Raw genomic sequence first — 23,004 nt, 5'->3', positions numbered from 1 at the left:
CCAAAATTTAAAAAGTTCTGAGTTTCAATAAGCATCTAGACATATAGAGACATATATTTGAACCAAACCGAATTGCCATATCTTATAAATCTTGCTCATGCTTTTCCGAAGCATCCATTTCACCATTCGTGATGTTACAGGGTTGACCTTCATTATAAATTAATCAGATTTTTTGTGATTTCATGGAACACAGTACTCCATTCTCAATGATCAGAACTGGTAAATGCAATCTTAAATCAATGGACAGACTACAAAATTACACACACTCAGCCAATCACCCATCATTTACTGCAAAAGTCAAAGAAGGATGAAAAAAAGATTTTTAAACTTGATCATCTTGATAGGATGAACAGATCCTTAATTTGGATACTCAGATTAACATTTAGACAAGTAAAACAGCATTTCCTGCCAAAGCATTGATACTTGTGTAGTTAATTTCAGCCTACCTTGATACCAATAAAATAACAATTAACAAAGTTATTTCTGTAATTTCCCTTATACAAACTCTGGAGTTGCTGCTATTGTGTTCAACCTCTGAACTGACTACATTTCACTGACCCATTGAACTGACCCACACATTGTTGGGTGAATAAGCCCCATTAGTGTGTGGGTCATAGTCATACTGTTGTATTGGCCAGCTGCCTGAAATGTTCATTAATTTGGTCAAAGTAATAATTCTTCTTGAACATTTAATAAAATAACTAGAGCTACTAGGCAAAGGAAAGATGTGAACAAATTGGAGAAGGTCCAGAGCATAGCAACAAAAATGATTAAAGGTCTAGAAAACATGACCTATAAAGGAAGATTGAAAACATTAGGTTCTTTTAGTCTGGAGAAGCGAAGACTGAGGGGGGACATGATAACAGTTTTTAAGTACATAAAAGGTTGTTACAAGGAGGAGGCAGAAAAATTGTTCTTTTTAACCTGTGAGGATATGACAAGAAGTAATAGGCTCAAATTGTAGCAAGGGCAGTTTATGTTGGACATTAGGAAAAACTTCCTGTCAGGGTAGTTAGCACCAGGAAAAATTGCCTAGGGAGGTTGTGGAATCTCTTTCATTGGAGATTTTTTAAGAGCAGGTTAGACAAACACCTGTCAGGGATGATCTAGGTAATATTTATTCCTGCCTTGAATGCAGGGAAGTGGACTAGAAGAGCTCTCGAGGTCTCTTCCAGTCCTATGATTCTATGATTTAATGGTCAAATGTTTGAAAGTGGGGATCAAGCTTTTGACCAAATGCTGCAGCATTCAGCTAAAGTTGGCCATTAAATTAAGTAATCTAAACATATCTTATTTTCAAATACTAGAGAACATCTTTCACTCAGTAACTACAAATATTGTTGCAGCTCCAACTCTACATTAAGCTAACTTCCCCAGGAGGGTTACATTAGATAAGAGAAAAAATAGTTTTTAGAAGGGATATAAACTCTTAAACTGGCATAAGACAGACACTAATGGATGGATTAGGAATTTCTGATATAGTCAAGTTATTCTATCACAGTCCACCATACACCTCCCTTGGAAGCACTAGAGATAGGCTATTGGACAAGACAGACGCTTTGTCTTCTGCAGTATGGCAACTGAGATGTTGTTGTTATATTCTGAGAGTTCCAAGACACTGGGATTCCATGGCTATTTGACAAAATTTAATGAATTTGACATCATAATTGTACTGTAGCTTTACTAAATACACATACCATGCAATAGTTTTTATATGAATATTTTAGCTGCAGCCAATATTGTGTCATGTGATGCAACAGAATTCTGGATTGTCTACGTCACTGTACAGTATTATAAACGGGGTCTTCATTCATAAGAGTCCTGAGTTCTGTTCCAAGCTCTGCCACTGTCTCCATATGGGAGAATCTAAAACAATAAGTGAACTCATCTATAGAATGAGTATACTAATTACTTAGACTCACTCTATCTGTATTAGAAGTGCAATTAATATCACAAGATACCAGGAAAACACTGAGTTAGGGTTTGGAGGCTCAATTGTTTTTTCTGCCTCCATATATCTGCTCTTAACTAGCACCCTTCACTCATCGCTCTTAAAGTGTAGACACGCAAACTGGAAAGAATTAATACCAATTCTCAATATGGTACTGATCTTGCACTTCAGCTGGAGTGCATCAGTGGAGCTAAGCCAATTTACAATAGCTGAAATCTGCCCCATCATGTCTAAGAGCCAATGAATTACATCTACCCAAATGAAGCTTAATTGTTAACTCATGATAATCCAATGGATTACTTATGAAATTAACAGAATTTTAAAAGGGTGAGTATTTTATTAGAGCCAATTAATTCAGTATTTTGAACCAGAACTTGTGGGAAAATTTCCCCCTTCATCTCCATCATCTACAAATTATGCTTTTTGCAAGGTTTTAAAGCAGCACCACTTTGCTCTCCATACTGATTTTCTTTCACAACATGCATACTCTCAAAATCGGAGCAAAAAAGTCACACATTCTTAATCATCATTTTGTTGAGACCATATTTCTCTCAAATGATAGAACATCTATTCTCTGTCCCCAAATCTTATTCTTCCAGTTAAAATCAGAGTCACAAGTTCCCATCAGATAAAATCACTGGACAATAACATCCTATACATACACAGTTTTGCAATTCAACATTTAGATTAGGGATTTTCTTGACTAATTGTTTCTCAGCTGTAACAGGTAAACAACAGATTGTGATTCTGTGCCAAGGCATGAAACAGAATGAAAATACCCTCTCCCCTCCCCCGTCTTTGTTTTGTCTCCTAGGATGGTGGTTGTTATGGAGATCTGTTTTGTAAAGCACTGAAAACATACAATATGCTTTGTTTTGGAATTTACCGATTGAGGGATGCACATCTAAGCACACCTAGCCAATGCACTAAACGGTATGTCTAGACTTTTACTTCATTCTTCCTGCTGTGGACAATCCAAATGCCTTTTACAGAGCATAGATGATGTTTAAACAGTTTTCTCCGTTCCCCAACCACTTTCTGAATCACTGTGACACAAATATCTCTTCCAATTCTTTGGTAGTGATAAGCCCTTAGTGGAACTCTAACCAATTCAAACCATACCATAGAATATTGTTTTATTTGACAAAAATGAAGTGGCAGTGTAGCCCTGGTGGTTACACAGACAAGGTGGGTGAGGTAATATCTTTTATTGGCCCAACTTCTGTTGGTGAAAGAGAAACGCTTTTGAGCTCTTCTAATGACGTGGTAATTTAAATGCTCAGACAGCACCATATGTTTAATTGTATCCTTACTTAGTCTCATTTATGATAACCCAAGATATTTTACTTACAATTCGGGGGGTTGGGGGACTTTACTGTTTGCTATATTTAATCAGCAGTAAATTAGTGTCATTAATATAGTCCTGATGATGTTATAACCTACTTTATTACATAACTTTAACCTCTTCTGTACTTAGATAATAGTAGCCACAGTTTTCTCTGTGATGGGGCTCAGACTGTGAGAAGCACTGTTCTCAGAGCAATATCATATTGCATAGCCGACATCCTCAGTAAAACTTTCCCATCAGTCTTCTATTTGGGCTAGGTGCATTTTCTCATCATTGCCTTCAGTTAATGGATCAAGACTTGGCTTCTGTGCAATGAAAAACATATAGATCCCCATCTTAATGCCATATTCTGATTGTACAGAAGTTGTCAAGACAACATTTCCATGGGCTTCAGTGGGAGCAGGATCTGGGCCAATGTATGCATCAAAGAGGACCATAGTCACTTAGGCCACTACATCATTTGGCCATCAGTTTGCTAAGCTTCTATGAGTAGAGGGTTTTACTTTACTAGACAATAACTACATCACACAAACCCCACTGTAACAGGCCCTAATCTGCTCATTCACAAATGCTGCAGAAAGACTCACAACTGAATGGGTATGGCAAATAAGCAACCCTCTCTGAGGTGGTTCCTCCAAGTTTGGACTTGGGACATCTTGGATAGAGCAGTGCAGTGAAACTTTGGTTGTCACTTTGCTAGCTATTCTGTGGATAAGGAAGATACTTCAGTCTCCAAGCAGGGCCGGCTCTAGCGTTTTTGCCGCCCCAAGCAGAAAAAAAAAAAAAAAAAGCCGCGATCGCAATTGGCGGCAGCTCTACCGCCACTTCATTCTACGGCAGCAGGTCCTTCGCTCCGAGAAGGAGTGATGGCCCTGCCGCCGAATAGCCGGACGTGCCGCCCCAGGCACCTGCTTGCTAGGCTGGTGCCTGGAGCCGGTCCTGTCTCCAAGACTGCCAAGCCAGATCTCTCATAAGTACTAAATTCACTTGGAGAAAAAAAAAATGGTAGGGCCAAATTGTGGCATTCTTGATCAGTTTGTAATGATTTCTTACGTAAGCAAAAAATTCCCATTGACTTACTCACATAAAATGCTTACTGAATAGTTGTGGACTGAGTAAGGGTCAGTCTACGATTATCAGTGATGTAAAAGAAAAAACATAATTCTGCTCTTGGATACAGCGTGGGGCCTGCCTTCTGAAGTCAGTGAGCACCACGTGCATGCAGAATTTCATTGAGAGAGTTTGTAAGCTACACTGGCCTTGTACGGAGTTGTTTGACATTGTGAGGCTTCAGGTTAATTGGCAGTTTTTGTTTGCATCTGCAAATGTAGATGTTGTTTTTCTTGCATTTATAAATGTGCCTCGAGATCATGGAGACAATGTTTAGCCTTACTGCAGTGTTTATTTTTCATACATTGTATATACACATTCATTGTAAAAGAACATCTTTTTCTCCCCTGTAGTGCTCCTTGACAGCACTTATATAGCCCACCATGGACCACACTTAATTTTTAAAATGTTTTTGCTAGTGCATTACTGCTGTTTCTCGAGAACGCTAGACTTCCCCACCAAAGTGTCCAAGGTGGTGGAATGAGTTTCAAAGGTGAGGGGACCATGTGGAGAATATTTGGCTCAGAAGCCTCCACGATTGTGGCAGCCTGACACAGGTGATCTCTGAGTAGGTTCCCAGGTCATTATACAAGCTGAATACATATGACAACTAAGGAGGTAGAAATGCAACATTTCAGATAAATGTTACTAGAGGAGATTTTAATGCAAATCTAAAGCCACTTTCTTTTTTTTTCCCCAGCTATGTTATCACAAATCCACCCTATGAGTTTGAGCTTGTGCCCACAGACTTGATCTTCTGTTTGATGCAATTTGACCACAATGCTGGCCAGTCCCGGGCCAGTCTCTCTCATTCCTCCCATTCTTCCTACTCCTCCAGCAAAAAGAGCTCATCGGCTCACTCTATCCCATCGACAGCAAACCGACAGAACCGCACCAAGACTCGGGACTCCCGGGAAAAACAGAAGTATGTGCAAGAAGATAGACTTTGATATGTGTACCCACCCCTACTGTGTGTGAAACTTGCATCTGCCACCCATTCCTCCCAGTTGGTGTTTCCCTATGGAGTTCTTCTCCCTCCTTTTTTTGTACACATATTTTACATATCTATGACAGTGTGCATGTAATTATCATTTTTATTTCACCACCATAAAACCCTTAAGCACAACAGCAACAAAGCAGACGGACCAATGATGCTAAGGGGGAAAAAACCTAAACCCATAAGCATGCCAAAAACATAAATAACTCACCGTAGCAACTCCTCTACCTATCAGAAGGTGTTTGGTATGAACACTTGATGTCAGAATTACACAAAGAAAGTTATTTAATGCAGAAGTGTTGCTGTATTGGAGTTTTTGTTAGGTTAGTACCTTTATTTGAAGCTTAGAAGGCTTACCCATTAAAAAAAAACAAAACTACTGATTGTTTCATGTCAAAGCTGAAATAGCATAAGGCTTTCACCATCTGTATAGATTATTAAGCACCTGCTCTATACCAAAGTAACAACATCACAGACTTGTATAAGGACGTTCTTTAAAATACTGTCCTTTTAGAGAGAACATCTCCTCCCTTTAACTCTGAAATTTTCCAGGCATGGAGTTGTAAAACTCTAAGTTTTAAAAAAAGTGTCTAATAGCATGTTGAATTATTATTCTTTCTATTTATACTGCCACACGAGTAGCTACATTTTCTTTCACTTTTGACATTTGGGATGAAAAGCCATATGTTTCTTGGATGTAAGTCATTAAAAACTGCTTTCCCAGTACTTTTACATCTTTGAAAAGGTAACTAATTCACCTTATATACAGAGAAGAGAAAGTATTTTTCCATGTTTAAGTATCATCCCCTAAGTATCAGTCTTCAGGGGACTTTAACTTAGTCAAGTTTGGTATAGACCCTTCATTAAATGTCCTAATTACTAGGAGGAAATCCTGGACCGCGTTCTGGTTTGTGAAGGATGCATGCCAGCAATGCTTTTGGGGGAGTACAGGGGAGAAGGAGCTTCTCTGTGGGCCTTCAGCATAAGAAGCTGTGAAGGGGTGTGTAGTGGAGGATGTCCCACACATTAACCTATATGTATTCCCAAACCCAGTAGTGGCTACTCATGGACTAGAGGGGAGCAGAAGGAAAGATGCTGTGTGCTAGGCTGCTCCTAACCACAATATTGGATGCAGGGGAGGAGTACTGTAATACTTGCAGTGCAGCCACCTCGCCTTCCCTGCACTTGCCCGAATTTGGATTGCTTACCAGTTATTCAGTTACTACGCTAAAATTGTGGCAGAAAATTAAATACAATAAAGAAAGGACGCCTAAGAGAGAAAGCCACAAAAATGTATTTTTCAAACCTATTTTAAATGCTGTGGGGAAGAGGATGCCATGAAATCATACCCCCTACTTCATTTGTGATTGGCTGCCCAGCACAGAAGGTATGTCTCTAGGACACATATGCAAACCAGGGAGAGGAGGAGTAGCATGGTAGGTGCCAAACAGCAAGAGGTGTTTTTATGGTTAGTGCTGTTTTCTCCCCTCTCCCCTCCCCAAGCATGGTAATTTTGGAGCTTTGCTTGCTGTGTGAATTGACAATGAAGTCAAGCACTTTTACTGACAAAACCTGGTATGGTACAACTGGGGCTACCCACAGTGCATCGGTGCAGCGTTAAGAATAATGATTGGAATGGGAAATTAGTGTGTGTGCGCGTGTGTGTGTAATCAAATGCAGCTGCAAGTCCTATCAAGGGCAGGTGTTTCAAATTATGTTTGTCCCCCATCCCAAAAATTCTTGCATATGAAGACAAATTCAGGTATTCTTTAAAAATAGTTATGAAGTTTTGCCCTAAGAACAGTCATAACTACAAGGCTGTGCCAGTTAAAGTGCTCAACAGGAAATTTGACAGTTTAAAAGCATTGTAAAACTTACATAGCTTACTTCTCTTTCTAAAGTGCAACAAGGATGAATAGAATGGGCCAAGGTATGACAATTAATGGTTCTGCATGACCTAGCAACTGCTGTGGGTTTCCTTCTATAACGTTGTCCTTGTGAAAACTTGTGGAATTAAAAAAAAAAATTACAAACTTTATTCAGTTATTGGTTTATTTTTTTAATTGTTTTGCTTTTTTTCCTAAATCAAAAGTAAAACTGGCTGCTGCTGCTGTTGCTCAACCCTATTTTATTTTTATCCTCTCATCTGCTTGCCTTTTAATTGCACGTGTCCTCTACTAACCATCTATGTACCTGCACAGTAAAACTGTTTACCTATTGCAGACATCAACTTGCCAAATCCTCACTTCCATTCCACTTCTCTCCCACACTCTTTAACCAAGTTCATGAACATTTTTATGTTTACATTGACTGAGTTTTATTTGATACCAATTACACACTTTTAGCAGCTTTAACATGCTTTTCTGTTACCATTTCATTTTCCTCTGAATAGGGAGTTAATATGGAATCAGTTGTGGCAGACTTCTATGCATGCACAATTATGCAAATACTATTTTTCAGATATGATCATTTCTGTCTTAGACAGAAAAGCGATAGACAATTAGAGAACCAATTTATCCACTTTGGGAACAGAGCAGAAAATGAAACACTAAATATGAGATCCTCCATAGCATTACTAAGGACTAATTCTCCATGGGAATTTTGCCTAAGGCAGGAGGAGTGAAAAAGGACTTGAGGATTGGGCCAAATACATTTATATTGATGTCAATATACAAGCAGGTTGAATCATATATAGGAAACTATGAGGATTTTTTTTACAGTGGACAACAGAGACTGTTTTCTTTTGTATATAACAAATAGCGAAGTGTTTAAATCAGATTAGGGCTCTCTTTCCTCAAAAATATTTTATAACATTTTCAATGACACTATGGAAATTTTCCATCACCCCAGAGCTACCCAAAGACAAGAACTGTTGTCACCCCCCATTTCTAACTGCTACTCCTGCTATACTCATTGTTTACTTTTACAAATATAAGGACCACATTAATTATTGGTGTAAAATAGCATAATTCCATTGATTTACATTGAGTTATAGCAGCATTGAATGAATTTGTCCAAGAATATATACATAAAAATGTTTGGTTTAAAGTACTCTGCTCCACCCCAAAGGTGAAAAATTGTACAAAAGGTAGAAGATTACAATGTTGTGTGTCTTGTATTTGAAAGCCATAAGACAACCTTTGGTTAAAGAATACTCCTGTAAAGGAAAAGCCAGAGGGAGTTGTATTCCTATAGGAACAATTACGTGAAACTCTCAAGTTTCTATGGTAACAGGCCTTTCCATGGTTCAGATATTGAGCTTGTTTAGGTGCTTTCTGTAAATTCCATAGTTTTTGCTGTACTCTCTCTTTCCCCTACAGCAAGTTAGGCACGTAAGCCCATCAAATAGAAAAGTGCCCCATCCATTATACCACCACCTTGCAAAAGCTGAAATTTCCTTCCTATTCTTCATTGCCAACTAGAGTCTGAATAACTTGTATCACGCTATAAAGAAGTAATTATTAGGTACCAATGTACATTCATTAGGCTGACTGACAAAGGGCCAAGATCCTGACACTGGCTGAGCAGGCCTCAACTCCCCCTGAAATCAGCAGGCCCAACCTTGCCTTCCCTATAAAGGCAAAGCTGCCATTAACACCAGAGGGAATTATGCTGATTAGCCCCAAAACATATCTGCTCCCAAACGCATGATTTTTTATAAAATATGTGTGTGTGTGTGCATAAATTTACAGCAAGTTTGTATCATCTATTCAACCGTTAGCGAATCCCTTAAAACTTGTAGTATATTTGCAAGGAGAGCTGCATTAGAACCAGTCAAAAAAATTCACAAATAATGAGAGCAGTTTCACCGAGCTGCAAATTGATCATCAAAAAATACTCCCCTGCCAAACTAACAATCCTGGGTGGGTGGGGAAAGTTCTAGTATTTCCTAGTTAGGAAGCAATTGCATGCAAGATTGTCTAACACCACAATTTAATTTTAAGTAGGCTGCCTATACTGTTACCTTTTTGTTATGCTCTCAGCTGTTTTTTCCTGTATCAGCTGAGAAACTATTTTGCTTTAATACATTAGCTCCAAACCACAGCTTGCAACAAGTGTATGCTCTGAGTGACTCCCTATGGCTGTTCAGTATCTTCCTTGCCTCGCCTCGCCTCGCCTCTGGGGATGGAGTGCCAGTCCCTGACACCATATGCTAACTAAATGTGGGTGAACCCTGCACGGGTCCATTCATGTAACACACTTGAACCACATTTTTCAGGGTCAATTTGAAGCAGATGGCATCAACCCCAAACCTACTGGCTCATTTGGGGGAATCCATAGATCTCAAGCCTCCTAAGAAGCCTAATGCTAATGCCCAGACACCCCCCCCCCCACTTCCCTAGCACCTACCTTTGTAGAGGGTCCGCTTCCCCTGGCCTGGGTCTGGTGATGGTCTCCAGGAAGTATCACTTTTCCATGGGAGGCAATTTTTTTTATAGAGCCTGTAGCGACAGAAACAGGAAGAGCCCCCAAGTTAGAACACTGGAAATGCCCTTGCAGCTCCACAATAATGAGAATTATGAGAAAAGCAACATAGGGTCCTGTGGCACCTTTGAGACTAACAGAAGTACTGGGAGCATAAGCTTTCGTGGGTAAGAACCCGAAAGCTTATGCTCCCAGTACTTCTGTTAGTCTCAAAGGTGCCACTGGACTCTCTGTTGCTTTTTACAGATTCAGGCTAACACGGCTACCCCTCTGATACTTGACAAGAATTATGAGGTATTCCATGTTTTGCCGGCTATGGTGCTGGGGATTCTGGGACATCTACCTCCCTGGCCAGCTGCCAGAGCAGTAGCATGTTCCCCACCATACTACAAGGGGGGTGGGGGAGGAGTGAGACACACCTATCTGAAACGTATTTGGATGGGGGGGGAGCCACTTAAGCAGCCACCAAGCTGTAGAACCTGCTGTGAGCTAAGGGGCTATTCTACACCACCCTGGAGACTGAAAAGTGGGCCAACAGGCATTGTTAAGGAACATAAAGGGGTCAGACCACTCTACCCTTCACAGCATCAACACCCAAATATCAGCGTCTGCAGTGTATTTTATTGCAGGTGGCATCAGGGGCTGTTTCTAACTAGCTCCCCAGTTGACACCCCCTTCTTCAAGCTACAGATTTTATTGATGAAGTAAGATTACTACATGCACACACAACATATTCTGTCGGACTGGCTATGGGCCAGGATGCTCAGCCGCTGTGTTATTCTTTTAGACAGATTTACGACTCCCAGAAACACTAGTGAAAACTTTCATCACTGAAAATTCCTTTTACACAGATACATACAGCCATACATCTTGCAGGTGCGTGTAGTGGTCAGTGTCTCTAATAAAACCCATGTCCCAGCCAAAGGATGCTCAGGAACTACAACAAAAGTAAATCTCTAGCAAGGAGGGATACGTGCATGGTGCGAGCCAACACACCTAATCTGAACACCAATCCGTAACCCAAATCAAAAAGTGGTTTTGGTTTGCGAAAGTAATTGTATTATTTGTCTTCAAAATTAAAAAGGTCATAGTTGCTCATGTTTCTATAGCAAACTGACCACTAGCTAGGGGCAAGAAGAAATCCACTCTGCACTATTATGTGTATTAGGGAACTTTAGGCCTCCCTTTGAAACACTCACTACTACAGGCCGTTGGACTACCTGAGCCAGTGAGTTGTTTTATATGGCAACTGTTATTCAATCTAGCTAGACAGCTGTGTATATGGCCCTCTATCTGAGCACCTCAGATTTAACACTCAACACACACTTATGGTATAAAGAACATCCCCATTTGGAACTGAGAGACAGAGAAGATTAATTGACTTGCCCAGGGTTACACAGGAAGTCTATGGTGAGAACTGAACTCAGATCCCCCAAGTCCTGTACTTTAACCACTAACCTAGCCTTCCTCCCCACTTTTGTTAGCCTTACACTATTATAAACGTTCTTCAGGCCAATGCCAGAGGCACAAATTGAAAAATACCATGAGAAAGCCTAGGCTTATGAAATTGCCAGCCCACCTGAGCAGAGCCAAAGGGTTCAAATAGCATTGGATCAAACTTCTAGGTGCTTTATCTGAACCAAATGTAAGGGCTGTCACCAGTTCTATGCTACAACTAAAAGAAAAGCTACCTTTGGTCTTTTGTCACAATAAAATGGTCGCCCTTAAAGAGGCAGCATTTGCTCTGAGTAGCCGTGAAGTGGGTACTGGTCTCAGACCCCCCCCTGTGCAACAACTATGGGAAATGTTTAATGGAAGCTAATGTGTTTTATGCAGCTAGATTTCAATATTAGTAAAATAAATGTGTATTTTAAGCACTAGACTCTAGCAATAGCTGTTTTGATAGAGCAAGGTCCTTAGGAACATGACAATAGCCCTTTTGCTTTCACTGGGACTACTCACAGACAGAGTTACAACCTTGCTGAACTGAGGGCTTGCAACACATTTCTGACTCTTTATTTTCTTATTGCCCTTTTCTGCATATTACATATACCCTTTATAAGTGGCTGTTTCCATTATGGGTGCTGGTAGCCCTTTAAAAAAACAACTAGCATTTCATAGCAGAGGTAAATCCCGTCTGTCTCATGCCACAAGACATTAGTTGGCCATTCCAGTGTCTTTTATTACAGCCTGACCAACACACTGCTGTTTTGGCCTGAATTCATAGAGCATACAGGGTACTTTAAACAGAACCTACAAAATCATTCCCTAACCCAAGGCTCTCACATAGACAAATGTGACACATGGACAAATGTTCAAGTGCCAAGAAGTGCCACGTCGGTGGAGAACTCTATATGAAGACTTCTGAAAGTAGAGGATTTTATGGATGAATTTAAGGAAAGGCAGGGTGTGTCATTTAGGGAGAGCAGGAGGCTGTTCCAAGCACAAGCGATTGTGAAGCCAAGACTGGGAGAAATCAAAGAAAAGAATATAATCACTGAGAGAGAGTGTAGGATGAGAGGAGAATAGCACAGAGGCCTGAAGATAAGGCTGAGGAGAGCTCAAACCTGGTTCTGAAGGAGAGAGAAGGTGGCTTTCAAGGCAGTCCGGCCATAATGTGGTCGGAGAAGGAAGATGATCAGAGCAGTAGAGACATAAAAGGTAAGGAGCGAGGATGCCAAGAAGGAGCTGATGAGTCCCAGCACCTGAAACGAGAGCACCATGCAAGGGCCAGAGTTTCAGCATTAAGGAGTGATGGAATTAAAAAGCAAAAAATAAAAAAATAAAAAATAAACAAATAAAAAAAATGTGGAATGTACAAGTAGTTTTCTATATTTTATATACAGAGTGAATGCAAAAGGGAATTGACAGTGCCCGTACTTGTAAAGGTCAACATGAATTGTACTGTGAAGACTAAAATATTAGCAATTACCTAGTGTAGCTGTTGCAAATTTCAGGGAAAGCTGGGTAGATGGAAAAGCTTTTCATCTGCTGCTGGAAGGAGAGGGGACGCAGTTCATCCTCACCCTTCGCACCACCACCACCATTTCCTCCTTCTGACACCAGGCGATTGAAATAACTTTCACGAAGTTCTCTTTGTAAACAAAGTGTGTGCAGCGGTATGCAAAAAAAATCAGATAAAAGTACACAGTGCTTAACTTGCCTCAAAATCATTTTAAACACAAACCATTTGAAAACTGTTAGTTTGAAATTGTTTAGGTGATCTTGCAAGGCTTTTAAAACATGATAACCATCACACTTTACACCTCTCTGAAAGGTTAGTTTAATCGTAGATCACGCAAAATTGGTTTCCACAAATGCATAATGGTTCATGTGTCACACTTGAACTAAATGGTTTTTTAAATGGAGCTGAAATTATTTTGATGTGTACACATTCCCAGATTTTTTCCCCTACACCCTTTCGTAAACCAGCCCCCATCAGGCTTTCCCTTAAAGTCTCATTAATAATTCAAATGTTCTGATGACTTTAAAAGATCTATGGAATTGAAGCTTTTTTAAAAAAAAAAAATACTGCTTGACAAAAAGATAAATGAATGTAGAAAGAAGCAGTAGGAGTCTGGCAAGCTGTAGATCATTTCAGAACAGATTGTAACTTTATCATTCTGTCAGGAAGAATAATTTAAAGCACTTAATCAGTTAGCTTCACTGTGCAGGATGTAACATTATGAATTCCTATCGTTCAATCTGTTCAAATCAAAGGGAGCTTAATTATAATAGGTAAGGGGGGGGTGATTGAACATTGTTCAGACTCAGACAACTTTACTAGGGAAGGGAATAAGCACCCTGACCTCCAATGAGTATGACTTTTTAAAAGGATCTTAGATGACAGGAGAAAACAATATATTAGCCTCGACTTGCCTTCAATGGCAGGGCATAAATAACTACTTTTATAATCATTTAAGGTTTTAATTAAAAGTTCTAAAAGAATACACAAGCATCAAATCCACTAGAAAAAAAAATCAGACATGGATGGATGTCTATTGATAGGTATCCAAAAGCTGTATGCATTGGGTGAGCGGCACTTCTGGAACTCTGCCCACCTATTTAGGTGCCTATATTTAGGCATCCATGTTTGAAAATGTTGTCCTTATTTCCTGCTGTTCCATTTGAATAGCGTCGTCTCTGCTTCCTCTCCTGAGCAATTTAGTGTTCCTGTGCTTTTCTTTTTTTTTTTTTTTTTTTTTTTTTTAAAACAGCCACCACGTTCCAGTCCAGGCTGCCTTTCCATGATGAGCAAAGTGTTAGTTTGTATAGTACACTCTGGCAGTGAAGTCTGGGGGAATCCCATTTGGGAGAAAAGGGCTACATACATGTAAGCCCACCATCAATATAAGAAACAAGAATACATAAACACCACACAAATATGCCATATCTAAATTCCATCCCTACAGCCAAACCCCTCATTTATCTCAGGGAAAAACAAAAGAGTGGGGAGAGGAGAGATATGACACAAAAAAAGCTTCCCTGTAACTAAGAAGTGACATTAGCAGCTCTGCTCTATAAACAATTTAAGGAAAAAGTCTAGTTATATTTAGGATTTTCTCATACAGGACTTTTAACAAGTTTTATTCACGGCTGAACGGTGCAAGGGGTGGATCTACCACAGCAGAGACATCAAAGACTTATGCAAGTAAACAGCAAACTGCACTTTTTTGGTCTCCCAATATTCCCCCACTCCCTCAAATTTAAACTCTAAAATTGTTACTATATTCATGCAAATGGATTCTGAACATAGAGAAAGGAAAAGCCTCCCCATTTCTCTTCCCATTCTTTGCCTGTTGGTCTCCCCGCTTCATCTGCCATGCTACCATCCACCATCAACAATCCATTCAGACTAATGTAATATTGGGGCTGGCACCTGGCCCAGTCATCTAAACCATCTGTATCTGTATATAATGGGATAGGTCAGCAGCACTCAAGCAGCCAGGTTGACAATATCAAAACATTGGCTGTTACATCCAGGTACCCAATCCCCACTTTGAACCTCTTTGTATTCTAGTGCCAAACCCCAAGGAAGGATCTGAAATGTTTCCCACATCACTAACATGTTTTTTCAGATTCATCCAGCTCTGAATTTCTAGTAAGGGCTGGAAGCAGAAGTGCAAGAAATCCTGGGCTTGTATGATTTCTGAGCCAGTTGTGCAAACAAACCTCCCAAACCGTAGTAGAGTATTCCAGCACTAACCACATCATGCTCCCAGCTTCTAATTTCATCCTTTTTATTTCTTAGAATACTTTAAAAATCTCGTACATTCAAACAACCCAGCAAACTGCCAGTTTTCTTTAACCCTTTACTACCAACCCTGCAAACATCTCCTCCTCCTTTTATAATATGTGTTTTCAGGTGTATTAATCTACCGCACTCTGCTGCTAGCAATTATTCAATGTTACCCTCTATTGATTGCCTTTCCTCTATGAACTTTACCGACTGCTTTTTGCACTGCACTAATTAAACTTCTCATTTTCCCTCCTTGTTCTGTCTCTATCCATTTTGCTCTTTAGCAGAAAAGAAATGGTTTACAGATGAGACGGATAATGCCTATCCCAGAAACATTCAAATCAAGCCCATGAGCACTCACATGGCCAATCAGATCAATCAGTATAAATCTACAAGCAGCTTGATACCACCAATCAGAGAAGTTGAAGATGAATGTTGACTCACAGGAGGCCAGAACTATTTTTTTAAAAGCCTGACAAACTTCATGAATGGTGATGTGACATTTATTCCTTTTACATGCCGACCCACTGGTGGAAAAGTTATGAAGGGCGAGTGTTATGGAAAAATAAAGTAGACAGATCTTTGTTTGTCTGCCTTTAATATTGCTTCCATGTATTTTGGAAACTATTTCATTTATAAATGAACATAATCAAAAATAGTCATGTATAGCCTCTAGCATTTTAAATTATTTTTATTTATTAGAAAGAAAATATATTTTTCTTTTTGTTTTTTTTCATTGTCAAGGTTTTTTCCCTTAAAACAGCTGCATATGTGGCCAGACTCCTAAAATTTTACAAAAAAAAAAAAATCTACTCTTGCTATCTCTCATCTTTGAGGAGAATGATGGTCACAATTATGAGGAAATGTCACCAAGGGAGATAAATAATATATTAAAAAATACAAGGTCCAACTTGTATTTTAATAAATCAAAAAAGAAGAAAAAAAAGAACAGTTCACCAACATGTTTCTTTACTGGAGACTATGTATTTTGTTCAGCATTGACACCAGCTCTTAATAAACTGAAACATATTTATTTTCAACGCTGAAAGTCATATTTTTGTAGAATTAACATTCTTTCTGAACTATTCATCGTTTTATTACCATATACAGTGAAGACCTTCCTAACAATCATCTTAAGCGCCGGTAAATTTAAGGTCCAAAACAACCAAAACCATGCATTGGTAACTTTCTATGACAATAGGGTAGTGAACATTAGTGTAAAACAAAGGGCATGCAGATAAGATGCTCATAGTGGCACTTTCTTATAGGTTGCAAAATGTGCAATTCTGCTTTGCTTCATGTTACATATTATCAATCAGCACTCGCCGACTCAAGGAGTTCAACCTTGGAAAATCCTCTTCTTTTGCCAGGTTTCTGAGTATTTTAATGCAGGGTGTCTAAACAGCGCATCAGACCATGATATTCTTAACCCACTCATCTACTGTATTTAACTGAGTTCATGTTTAAAACTACTAGAGTTGTACCTGAACCCATCTCTGTCTGAGCCAAACACTTCTTGAAATGTGGCGAAGTTTGGGTCCATAGCACAATTTTGCTGAGGGCCCATGTTTCAGCAACAGATAGAATCAAAACCCCAGCTCTGAGCACACCTGCACTTTAGGTGAGTTCAGATCAGGGTAGAAACTTTGCAGCTCAGGCTCGTGTCTCAACTTGTTGTTGCCAGTTAATTTCTGTAAAAATGTTTTAAATGTTATTGTTTGCTTATTTCTTTAAGTTGCTGGGACTCCACTCATAAAGGTACAGTGATAACCAAAACAAAACAAAAGTAATGAATGTATTTAATATAACTTACAAAAAGCCTTTGAAAAGCTGCCTACAGTGAAATCAATTGTGTCAGCAGTTTCACAAAGTGTCCAACAAGCTTTATAGCCATCAGACAAAATTGTGATGTTTCATATCTGTGCTGCAGTATGTATTCACCCAGGCATTTGATGTTCTAAGCGATTTAGCAACTCTCTCAATTTCAAATTAACATTTGATACAACTGGATGAAAGGATGAGTTATTGAGGATAAAGAAGGCCCCGCAGGAAAAGAAAGGTAGGGTCCCATTGCACAAGTTAACTTTAGGCTTTGTACTTTTGCAGAGTTGCAAAACACCAAGATAAAACATACTGTGGTACTATTATCGTAGGAAAAATATCAGTGAATCAGAAACATACAAAGCTGCTGAATTTACTGTGAAAAGAACGTCCACTATATAATCCAACATTTAAGCTAAACTATCTCAGCTTCAATGTTTGTTCTGGCTGCAGTACAAATATAACCATACTGCCACCTAAACAGGCTTTATTCTGGAGTGACTTTTTGGACTGTGACTACTTTGTTGTTACATTTTGTAGATTAGTTATTTAAAAAAAAAAACAACAAGAATTGTGAATATAATGTATGTAAAATTGGATTGTTTAAAAATATTTATAATCACTATCCTACAAAGAAACAAAATAACTTGAGCAGTTTTTATTCATATTTAACCCATTTCACAATACCCAAAATAAGGGAAGAATCTGGTGGTTTTGATTTGTTACCACTTTAGCTAATGGCAGGCTATAATTTGCATTCTGGTTTTGCATTGGGTCACTTTAAACCTTTCCTTTAAAGTCAGTACTCCTTTTTCATTCATGAACTGAAATAATTTTATTACCAGAGTAAAAAGTTGGCCTCAATCCCAATAGAATTGTTGAAATTTGTGTCAATCTTAGCCATATGCATTTGATTTTTATAGGTCACTTGTTTTATGGCAGGCAGAGGAAATTATTTCTGTAACATTCAACTTAAGAGTACTTAAAATTATTGTGCACAGTGCCATTTCTTAGCATCCTTCCTTTCAATAAAAACTTTACATGAGAATAAAAAAAAAACCCCACCAGCATTGCTGAGGCCTGTGTGTCTGTGTCTGCTGTTGAACTAATACCCCATAACAGCGTGATTGCCACTATAACTAAGTCTTGGGCAACACAAGAACCAGATCTATTAATACAGGTAATTGCCATAGCATCCATTTATACAAACAGATGTGGGGGCTGTAAATAATTAACAACAAACATTTCCTACTCTTTCCTTTGATTCCTAAAGAGTTTTTGAGGCAAAGGTTTGGATTTGGTAAGTTTTTGACAGACATGTAGAACAGCTGTGGCTCAGGTTCACTCTAGTAATACTGTATTCGGTAGAACCATGTATAGTGAGTTATATGGAGGACAGGAAAGTTCCAGTTTTTAGACCTTTTGCCATTAAAAACAATGGTCAAATGGAGGCAATGTGTGTGCTCTGTCCTCTATACCCATCCTGCCATATATTCAGTGTTGTAGGTCCATAGTGCAGTAATTAGAGTTGGGACAGGTCTATTAAATCTATCCCTCTGCCATGACAAGATGTAGTCCCCCTGATGCAGGACATATCAAATACTAAACTGATACTTCACTGGTCAAAAGGCCATGAAGCTGCAATACAATTTGTGTATGTGTGCATGTGTATGTGTCAGTCATCAGGGCCCCTCAAGCAAAGTGACTACTGGAATGTCACAGGGCCTAATTCTCATTTGAGATGGACATGCTCAACTCGTGCTGTCTTGAATGGGAGCCCATGGCTCACAGCTAAGGGCAGAGAGATAGATCGGAATCACTGAAGGTGTTAATCACCCTACGGCAGAGGGCTAGCAAAAAAGCTCTCAGAACTACTTAGGGCCCTGCACTGGGGGAGCAGCTGCTCAGCTGCATCTCTACATTAGCAGGGATACAGGGAGAAGGCCACATGATCTGCAGTAATGAGGACCCAGACAAGTTGCATGGAGGAGCTGATGTCTCTTAGGGTGACCAGATAGCAACTGTGAAAAAACGGGACAGGTGGTGGGGGGTAATAGGCACCTATATAAGAAAAAGTCCCCAAAAATGGGACTGTCCCTTTAAAAACAGGACATCTGGTCACCCTAATGTCTCTATTCCAGCCCCGTGGCTGGAGAAGCAGCTGCAGGTGGGGAGGCGGACTGCACCAGCCCACGTTGAAGGTGAGGGTGAATTTTGCCTTATCCCAACTGACAGCATATTTAGCCAAATAAAGCCCCATGACTCAGGCTTTATGCATGTGACACCAAGTGACAAGAATTTTTCACCCTTAACAAAATAGATGACTGGATAAATGAGGCATGCTGGTTTATAAGGGAGACACCTTTTCCTCTCCACACGCATCTTGGTAATGTGCAGTGATGAGGAAGGAAGTACAGAAAAATATATTATGTTTTAAATGAAGTTTTGATAAAATATTACATTTCTAAAAATTTGCCAGAGGACAACTTGGGTCCTTTAAGGGTCTGAAGTACACAGAGAAAAAACAAAGCAAGCGAACTCTATTTGTGCCCTTAGAAATTTTGCAATAATCGGATGCATAAATTACAGCACAACAAGAGCAATAATTTACAAATGAGTAATTATGCATGTTTTCACTGCCTTTTGCATGCCCTACAATCCATAGCTATGTTAGCAACAGCCCCATTATAGATATCCCAGTCTCAAAGTTACTGTACAAAGCCTTAACTGGAAGCACATTCACAACGGTATCAAGAAGCCAACGAGTTTTGAAATATACTTGTATTCAGTGTTGTAGCAATTATTACTGCACATTCCCCTACCCCCATATTTGTTTCTATTTTTTTTAATTATGTTCTGAAAGCAAAACAAATAAAAGGGAGGGAGGGAAGGAGGGAGAGTGCAAAGGCTCTTACAGTGTCTTTGCGTGGCCCACATAGCTTTCCTTGGTTTGGGCAGAAAACTCTTATCAAAGTCTATGGGAGCTGTATGGGAAAAGAGCATGTTCCTCATGGTTCACAGTTTGCTAGCTTTCTTCCACAGCACCAGTCTGTAAAATTTTGATGCTGCTTTTAAATCAAGTACTAAGATAGGAGCCCAACTGGTACATAAAAATCCTGATAACTAAGGCCCTGATATAGCAAAGCATTTAAGTGCGTAGATAGTTCCACTGTATTAGCCACATTCAAGTAAATGAGACTATGCACTTGCTTAAAATTAAGCACGTGCTTCGAGCCCTTTGTTGGATCTGGGCCAAACTGAAGACATCTTTAACCAGGTTTTTTATAGGGTCTGTTATAATTTATTTTGTGTGTTTTCAGATCTTCAACAGAAACAAATGTTTTTACTTTAAATATGACCCACTGCAAGTCGTAGGTACTAACAATGTTCACAAAGGTGAATACAATACAATATAAGCATAATTCAGGTGTGTTCAGTATGAGTGAAATTCTCCACTGTGCAGAGTTGTCAACACAAAGCCAATGGTACAACTTAAGCTTTGAGATGTTAAGAGGCATTATACTAAAATCCAGAAGTTAGCAATTCTGTACCTTTGCAGAAATACCATATGGTTATATGCTTTAAAAGCCTTTGGCCACAGAGATCCACGACCAATCTCAATCTTTGCTTTCACAAGAAGTAAAGTTTACACCTACTTTTATTTTGTACAGTGGGATAGTTTTTTCATCTCTTATTTTTCCTTCAATGTGTGTTTACAGTCCAGTTTTTAGGTCTTTTTCTGTTCGACATATATAAGCTTCTTTTCCAGGTTCTCTGATATTTAGCAGGCATATTCATTTGCAGTTTTTTCTTATTAACAGCATTATGCATACTCACACCTCTTGCACAGACATTCAATGATATGGAACATAAAACCAAGTAAAAGCTAGCTATTGAATAATCTATAAACTGCAGTAGTCTATACGTCCAAATAAACTCTAGTAGAGTATATACCAAAAAGATGAATACCTATCTACCTAACCTATTTTTGAACTACTAAAATTGATGTTCAGCTTCAGACTTAGCAAAAAATTAGAATAAACCTCTTTTATTACTTTGTTCCTCGTTATGATAAATATCCATACAATACTGCCCCATTCATACGTCTAATCCAGAACCCGTTGAAGTTGACAGAAGACTCCCATTGATTCAATGAGCTTCAGAGGAGCATGAACAAAAGAATGTAGGCACTCAGGCACATAAGGGTAAATGGAGAAATTTCTGCATTTTTTATTTCATTGAGATTGAAAAGTGGGAATGGGAAGTTTTCTGGTAACTAGAAGATGAGTTTAGGGAATCTCATCAAAATGTCAGCTGAAAGGAATCCTGTCCTACATTTCTTTTAAGCAGCACTTAATTTTCTCTCTCTCTCTCTCTGGATATTGTTTGAGACACATATGTCTAGCAATTGCAACATCTAAAATATCTGCCTCAAAAATAGTGGAATTAAAATTCTAAATTCTTGTGAAATTCAAAGTTGGCCTTTCTCCTCCCCCTACCCCACAGAAAACACATACAGTATATATGTATGAAAGCATTTGCCATTATAACCATTCCTTGAAAACAATTCCTTTAAACTACCTATGGTGTTAAGGCTTACGGTTCAGAAAGAAAAAGGAGTACGACTTCATCATTTTTCTTTTTACCAAGGATCGGTGAGAGAGAAAAAATGCTGGTGCTCAGAAATGATCTACCTGACTTTGTCATATGTAATATCCAGTGATAAATATATTGTCTTGTAAAAAGGGTTTGTACATAACTTGTACATGGTTTCATTTTGTATTTTTCTCAGATTAAAATTTATGTATTTGTGTTCTAAAATGAGGAGTGATCTCTGCGTTTTTGTCATAGGAATGGATATCTCACAAAGTATTATGCAACATTATATATCAAACCTACCGGTAACAGTGCAACCTGACAGGTAATATTATTCTGAATTTACATAGCAGCTTTAACCTGGGAATCACAAAGGCACTACCGAACTAGGAACTAACAGAACTAACTGCTCATACCAGTCATCCAACTAGCCTGGCACCCTGTATCCACTAATGGTCAGTAGCAGATACTTTGGAGGAAGATGTGAAAACCCTATGGACAAATTCACCCCAAACCATGCCTATGAGATAAATTTCCTTCCAATCCCGATATATTTGAGAGATTTATATCCTGGAGTAATTTAGCTAAACTAACTATAGAAGACATTCTCTCCTCTCATCTTTAATAGTTCTGATAGTTAAGTGAATGCTAGGTTTGCACACATGGTGATGAATTTGAAGGATGTCTAATCTCTCCTTGCCCCAGTGGTTAAAAGTCACAGATACACTTTGGAGTGTGCTTATCTCCTTATATAGCTATGAAAAGAGGAATCAAAATTTGGCCCCAATCCTGAAAGCACCTACACAGGTGCTTAACTTAAAAAAGGTAAATAGTCCCTTTGAAGTCAACAGAACTACTCATGGGCTTCAAGATACGCACACTTTCCAGGGTGAGGCCCTGGTATTTTAAAAATTAGCTTAGTGACTATATAAGAAGTTAGAGCTTGGATGGACATCATACCAGTCCCAGATGCATAATTAAGAACAATCCAGTATTATCTTGATATTGAAATTGAAATGCAGTCAATTCATTAAAGAAAGATTCACACAGCTCAGTGCAAAAGAAATTCACCTCAATGACAAAGGCCTGCAAAAGCTCATCTGCACTGAACATTTACTGCAGGGCTTAAATGGTTTGAAGGACCTGGTATTGGACCTCAGCACTGTGTTAATTTCACCCTATATTGATAAGTCATTACAGAAAAGAATAGGTGGATGGTCTGAGCAACAAAATGGTTCAGTGCACTAGCTTCTAGAGCCACATTCAAATCAAGATAGCCTCTCATTTTAGCTCCTAATGAATGTTGGTCCATGTCACAAAACCTCAACATTATTTGGCAAACTTGGCAGCCTGTTTCCAGGACTGGAACAGCATGAATGCTGAAGGGAAGAACTGAAGTATATTAGCAAAGATGTGTGGAGAAATTTAGAGAGTTTATCTCTAGCCAATGACAATGAATCCTTCACTTTCACGGCATCAGATTCCACCCACCAAGCTTTTCCTTTTAGGAAGCATTT

The 23,004-nt window shown here is 39.0% G+C and overlaps 1 protein-coding gene across 6 annotated transcripts in view; it reads left to right on the top strand.

The window, feature by feature from the left end:
* KCNMA1 (potassium calcium-activated channel subfamily M alpha 1) overlaps positions 1 to 21,712 on the top strand; it is an 879,212-nt gene extending 857,500 nt beyond the window's left edge. For 2 of the 6 annotated variants that reach the window (XM_054034181.1, XM_054034184.1), the window contains 4 exons: positions 2,766 to 2,884; positions 5,110 to 5,334; positions 7,308 to 7,336; positions 15,358 to 21,712. In XM_054034181.1, the coding sequence (XP_053890156.1) occupies positions 2,766 to 2,884; positions 5,110 to 5,334; positions 7,308 to 7,336; positions 15,358 to 15,509 (525 nt within the window). In that variant the 3' untranslated portion in view covers positions 15,510 to 21,712. Of the gene's footprint in view, positions 1 to 2,765; positions 2,885 to 5,109; positions 5,335 to 7,307; positions 7,337 to 15,354 lie in introns of all 6 variants that reach the window. The other 4 variants (XM_054034180.1, XM_054034185.1, XM_054034183.1 and 1 more) reach the window with 3 other exon arrangements.
* The last annotated feature ends 1,292 nt before the right edge of the window (positions 21,713 to 23,004 follow it).

Source organism: Malaclemys terrapin, chromosome 7 (assembly GCF_027887155.1).
Source record: "Malaclemys terrapin pileata isolate rMalTer1 chromosome 7, rMalTer1.hap1, whole genome shotgun sequence".
Taxonomy (NCBI): Eukaryota; Metazoa; Chordata; order Testudines; family Emydidae; genus Malaclemys; species Malaclemys terrapin.
This window is presented reverse-complemented; position numbering and strand designations above follow the sequence as displayed.